This window comes from Carassius gibelio, chromosome B11 (assembly GCF_023724105.1).
Source record: "Carassius gibelio isolate Cgi1373 ecotype wild population from Czech Republic chromosome B11, carGib1.2-hapl.c, whole genome shotgun sequence".
Lineage (NCBI taxonomy): Eukaryota > Metazoa > Chordata > Actinopteri > Cypriniformes > Cyprinidae > Carassius > Carassius gibelio.
The window spans coordinates 11,867,337-11,873,597 of NC_068406.1; the positions used below are offsets into that span (position 1 = coordinate 11,867,337).

Here is a 6,261-nt window from a genome sequence, read left to right on the forward strand (position 1 = left end):
TTCTTACTGTACAATACTACTCAGAGCATGTAGCAAAAATCTGCATGATTAGGGACTTCAGTTATGAGCAAACAATGAACAACCTCAAGCGTGATACAACTAAGACTTTATTAACTACATAAACACTCATACTTGTCTAACACACACACCCACATGCATACAGTTGGCATAGGAAAAAGGGTTAAAGCTTAAGCAGTAAAGAGATGAGAAATAAAGACATGGAGCTATGGTACAATTTGATATTCCTTTGTAAAAGGTGCATATGATACTTAATGTATCAATTAATAAGACTATGTTTGATACTTGTAAGTCACGCCTGTTTGATAAAGAGTCCTGATGCACTTTGGGGCTCCAGTTGGTCTCTGCTGAAGTGAGTTGATGAGACCAGTTTGAATCAGAGGATCTTGATGAATAAATAGTCAAGGCCGAAGCCTGGCACAAGCTTAGCGTGGTTTTGAGAGCTATTAGCTCAGCATCTTCTCCTGGAATTCCCGAATCTAAGAGAACCGCCCTGATCTGGTGATCAGTGATCTATATAGGGAGATGATGTCATACCCTCAGGATTTGAGTGAGCCAGTGAGGAATGGTACCTTTTGGAGGGAAGTCTCTAGTCTGGTGTCTTGCATATGAAATTAGATTGGGGGGTTCAAGAGCAGAATCTTTAAGATTCTTATAAAACGAAAGTGTCATAGCTAAGGTTGCTTAGCCACATTCCTGGGGCGTTGAGAACCTAGTGTTATCAGATAGTGGGCTTTGGTTGCTAGGGAACCAGAGGCCTGGTCAGTCCATTTTGAGGTAATTGTTTCCTTTTTGGGGGAAGGGTCCATAGACCCTTTGGTCAAATGAGGAGGCGTTAGATATTATTTGTTAAATGTATCAAATAGTTGTGTGTCTGGTTCAAATTCTACATATCTTTCTCATTTATGTTTATTATTAAATATAGTTCTCTTAATCTTTTTCTGCATGTTTTTTGGCAGGCAGCAGAGTTTAAGGCTCTCCTCCTGTCTCTGTGCCTTTTCCATGGGAATGCTATTGAGCGGAGGAAATTCGGCCCACTAGGATTTAACATTCCATATGAGTTTACGGATGGGGACCTGCAAATCTGCCTCAGCCAGCTGAAAATGTTCCTGGATGAGTATCAGGACATCCCATATAAGGCAAATCCAGATGTTCTCTTGCCACACACAGTTTCAATATTTCACACAATATTTCCCTTCTTTTGTGCATATCCTTAGCTGATTAAACATATATTGGGTGACTATTAATATGCCATTTTAAACAATTCCAGAACATCTATATTTGGTAGCGTTTTTGTTTGTACAAAGGAAGCAACACTCACAAATCTTACTGATCTCTCTCTCCCTCGCTGTTTAGGTTCTGAAGTATACTGCAGGGGAAATAAACTATGGGGGTCGCGTGACAGACAACTGGGATCGCCGCTGCATCCTAAACATTCTGGAGGATTTCTACTGCCCCGCTGTCCTGGGCCCTAAACACCTTTACTCTCCTTCTGGAGAATACAGACAAATCAGCACTGAGAACAATGTCAAGGTCCAGAACTGATATCTCTTTACCTCAGATATTAGGAAACAACAATAAAGCTGAACTCATATCAGTGCAAAAGGAATGTTTTCCTTCACAGGCTTAAGATTTAGCTTGTGTTCTGTTATGTTTAGAGTTATGCAATACATCTAATGTTTGTTTGTTTTTTTGTAGGGTTATTTGACATACTTTCGTGGCCTACCAATTAACGACTCACCAGAGATTTTTGGCCTCCATGACAATGCCAACATAAGCTTTGCACAAAATGAGACATTTTCTCTGCTGGGAACTTTAGTGAAGCTCCAGCCCAGAGCAGCAGCCAGTGGAGGCAAGTCCAGAGATGAGGTATGCGTCATATTGTATTCTACATACATTTATTTGAATTTTCTATACCAGTTTAGAAACTGAATATATACTGGTAAGAATTTTAATAATAATAAAAAATATTTATGCTTTAATAAGTTTTTTTGTATACATCAAGGATGCATTAAGTTTATATAAAAACCAGTGAAGACTTTTACATTGTATTGAAAACTGGAAAAGTTCAACTTTGCCATCAAAAGAATAAATCACATTTTAAAATAGATTTAAATAATAAATAGGTGCTTTAAAATATAATGTTAACAATAAAACACAGTATTTCAGTTTTTATGTATTTTTAATCAAATAACTGCAGTCTTGGTGAACACGAGACTTTAAAAAATCTTACCAAACTCTTAATTTTTGAATAGTAGCGCATATGACTATTGTATGTGTAGTCACACTGTTTTGCATGAGACAGTGCTCTTCAGTGTCCTCTTAAAAGTAGTGAAAACACATTTAACCTAAACAGATCATCTATAGTTGTAGAAGCCCACATGGCTTTGCAGCATTTTAATCAGCCGTGCATTTAATTTTTATTGTAGTTGCAATGCTGCAATTATTATTGTTTGTGTTCAACACCAGTGAATTAAAATGCATAGACATTTTAGGTATAATGCACACTCTCTTTTCTCCTCTACACATTAAGATCATAGAGGAAATTGTGGAGGGGATTGTGGAGAAGATTCCCAGTCTCATTAATGTGCAGGAGGTCATGAATAAATACCCAGTGATGTATGAAGAATCTATGAACACGGTCCTGGTTCAGGAGGTTATAAGGTAAGTTTTCAGTTTCGAGAAAATGATGTTCTACTTTCTATACATTTAACATTCTATACATAAAATGATGAGTAATGCTGCGGAAAATTAAGCTTTGCCATTACAGGAATCAATTACATTTTGAAATCTATTAAAATAGAAAATGGTTATTTTGAATTTCAATAATATTTAACAGTATTACTATAACTGTTCTTTCAAAAACATTGAAAAATCTTACAGATAGTGTATATTTAATAACGTATGTTTAAAAAACACACACACTCTAAAAATGCACCTCTCTATCACTCTCACAGATACAATAAGTTGTTATCAGTGATTTCCCAGAGTCTCAGTGATCTGGTGAAGGCTTTGAAGGGTTTGGTGGTTATGTCATCTGAACTGGAGCTGATGTCTAACAGTCTGTTCATCAACGCTGTTCCAGAACTATGGAAGGCCAAGGCAAGACTCTTGTAAATGTTAACCATGCAAGACATGCACTGAATTTGTGGAATGAGTGTTTTTGTTATGTCTTGACTATGCAAACACTCTTGTGTGTGTAACTCAAATCAGAATTAGCACTCTGACTACTGAGGGCTTAGACTTATTTTATATATTTGAATGCAAAGCATTATATTCTTCTTTTAATATCTCCCAAGGCATATCCATCTCTTAAGCCGTTGGCTTCCTGGGTGTCTGATCTGGTTCAGCGTATAAGCTATTTGCAGAACTGGATTTCACATGGCGTTCCTGCTGTTTTCTGGATCAGTGGGTTCTTCTTCCCCCAAGCCTTCCTCACAGGAACCCTGCAGAACTTTGCCCGACGAGCTTCGGTCTCTATTGACACCATTGCTTTTGACTTTAAGGTGCATAATTTGCTTTCAGCGGCAAGGCTTTCTTGCATTAAACTCTGTGTAATGCAATTTGAAGCCTCAACTATGTTTCCATATTAGGCTCTCAAAGCAAGCTTGATATTTGATAGACCATTAAGCATAATGGTTAATTATTATGGCATACCTGAGAAGGTCAAACATTGAAATAGGATGTTCTGTTGCATATCTAAACAACATGATGTGTATATTTTTTAGGAACCATTATTTTAGCAGTTTTCTTTGATTTCCTCTGTCTGAACCCTCGTTTAGGTGATGAAAGAAGCAGTAGCAGAGCTGACTGTGAGGCCCGACCTCGGCTGCTTCATCCACGGTCTGTATCTTGAAGGGGCACGCTGGGATTCAGAAACAGGCCAGCTTACTGAATCCCGTCCCAAAGAGCTCTACACAGAGATGGCTGTTATCTGGATGGTACCCGTTCCCAACCGCAAGCCCCCTCAGTCTGGAATCTACATGTGTCCTATCTACAAAACTCTTACCCGTGCTGGTGAGCAATTTGAAGAGCATTTCTTTGTGAAATACTCTTTTGTTAATGTTTTACTACTGTTCATCCCGTGGAGTCATTGTGATTTATGTGACAATTTTTTTTTATTTTTCCACAAGAGATCTACAAAGTATTGTTTTTTATTCCCCCACAGGAACTCTCTCTACCACCGGGCACTCAACTAACTATGTAATTGCAGTTGAGCTGCCCACAGATTGTACCCAAGGGCACTGGATCAAACGGGGTGTGGCCTTGATCTGCGCTCTTGACTACTAGACTTATACACAAACCCTTATTCATACACACATAAAAGCTTGAAGCAAAATTGGAAGAATACAGATTGATAAAAAAAAGCACTGTTACACTGCAAACACTGTCAGTCAGTGTTTAGAGATGACTACTAAGTTTTTCAATGTGGTAATAAAACAGTTTTATGCATGGATGCGGTGTTGTACTAAATCTTGGGGCACTCACGCAAACCAGAAAAAATGAACTCCACCCATAAGCAATGATATCATGCAATATATATGGCATATTAATTAATATTTTAGCATATTACTATGGCAGTATATTGTAGTATTTATTCATATTTAGAATTTTCTTTTCCTTTTACTTCTATTTTCATTTTAGCGTTTCAGTTATTTTGTTATGTACTTTTTGTTTTGTCATTTTCATTAGTTTTTTATTAAATTCAATTGAATTTTTTTTTTTTTTTTTTCAGTTTTAGTTGCAAAGGCAACATTTAAATTTCATTTAAATTTAAGTTTCATATTATGGGTATATTTTGTGTTACTTTAGCTTTTTTATGAAAAATATTTTAAAGGTATAGTTTACCCAACAATGGAAATTCTGTCATTTATTACTTACCCTCATGTCCTTTTAAACCTATAAGAGCTTTGTTCATCTTCGGAACACAAATTAAGATATTTTTGAACATACAAATTAAGAGAGCTTTCTGACCCTCCATAGACTGCAATGCAACTTACACGTCCAAGGCCAACAAAGGTAGTGAGGACATTGTTAAAATAGTCCATGTGCATGGTTGTCTGGAAGGGAATTGTACTGTGATAACTCCACATACAACTTATTATACACACTAAACACTTTAAAAGAGACATGTAGATGTTTGTGAAAGATGTTTTCTCTGTTTTAGAGAAATTAGTATTGTTAAATTATATCACATTGGATCATTACTTTAGGTTTGGGGTATATAATTTTATCAGTTGTTTATTATTCATTCAACAATACATAGGCCTATTACTGTTATAGTTTTCATATAGTTTCAGCAACCATTGCTTCATAGATGATAACATTGTCTAATGCCCTTAATGTTAATCTAATGTTGTTGCCATGAATTTATGAAAATGTAACTACAATATGATATAGCATAGACGTAACATACTTGTTCTACAGATCCCTGCACTAGTGCTATGCTACTGTTTTGATAGCATTGATTACGCTTCTGAAGGATACTGTCATGATGTGTATTTTTTCTTCTTTTTTTTCCCTTTCCTTTTTTTTTTTTTTTTTTTTTGCATTTACCTTACCGAATGTGGTATCCTGTTAGCAATAACATGTCTATGGACACTTTTAATTACTATCAGTTTAAGTTCTGGCAGTGTTGCTAGATATTGCTATGAAAACTAATAAAAACAGATAAATAAATAGTAGATAAAAAATAAACCGAAATTAGTTCACATAAGTAATAAGATAAGATAAAGATATCGCTAACCCTAAAATTGTCAAATTAATTACAAAAGACAAGTCCAAATGTCCATGTGAAATCAGTGGTTCAACCTTAATTTTATGAAATAAGAGAATACTTTGGTACTGTCATGAACTCCCATCAAAGACTGACATGGAAGAGAAGAAATTGTTGAATAAAGTCATTATTTTGTATTTTCATTGTACAAAAAAGTATTCTTTATAAAATTAAGGTTGAACCACTGATATCACATGGACTGTTTTAACAATTTCCGTACTAACTTTCTGGGCCATGAACGGTGAGCATGATTTCAACAGGTACAACATGTTCCTGGTTCAACATCCTTGTCGATCCTGAAGCAACATTTCAATCAGAGTTGAGATCTACCTTTTCAGGAAATATCTGTTTTAGGCTTACAATAAGGGTTAGGTGCTTATATGAGCTATCATTTCCCCCTGATTTCAGGAATAACTTATGGATAGGTTTAGGGGTAAGAGATTGGGTTAAGTCTATATTTTTGGAAA

The 6,261-nt window shown here is 35.9% G+C and overlaps 1 protein-coding gene across 1 annotated transcript in view; it reads left to right on the plus strand.

Moving 5' to 3' along the window:
* LOC127967948 (dynein axonemal heavy chain 1-like) overlaps positions 1 to 4,468 on the plus strand; it is a 36,843-nt gene extending 32,375 nt beyond the window's left edge. Inside the window, exons 68-75 of the mRNA XM_052568717.1 lie at positions 978 to 1,157; positions 1,375 to 1,551; positions 1,717 to 1,887; positions 2,552 to 2,682; positions 2,976 to 3,120; positions 3,318 to 3,524; positions 3,801 to 4,035; positions 4,187 to 4,468. Of these exons, the coding sequence (XP_052424677.1) occupies positions 978 to 1,157; positions 1,375 to 1,551; positions 1,717 to 1,887; positions 2,552 to 2,682; positions 2,976 to 3,120; positions 3,318 to 3,524; positions 3,801 to 4,035; positions 4,187 to 4,308 (1,368 nt within the window). The 3' untranslated portion in view covers positions 4,309 to 4,468. The remainder of the gene's footprint in view (positions 1 to 977; positions 1,158 to 1,374; positions 1,552 to 1,716; positions 1,888 to 2,551; positions 2,683 to 2,975; positions 3,121 to 3,317; positions 3,525 to 3,800; positions 4,036 to 4,186) is intronic.
* The last annotated feature ends 1,793 nt before the right edge of the window (positions 4,469 to 6,261 follow it).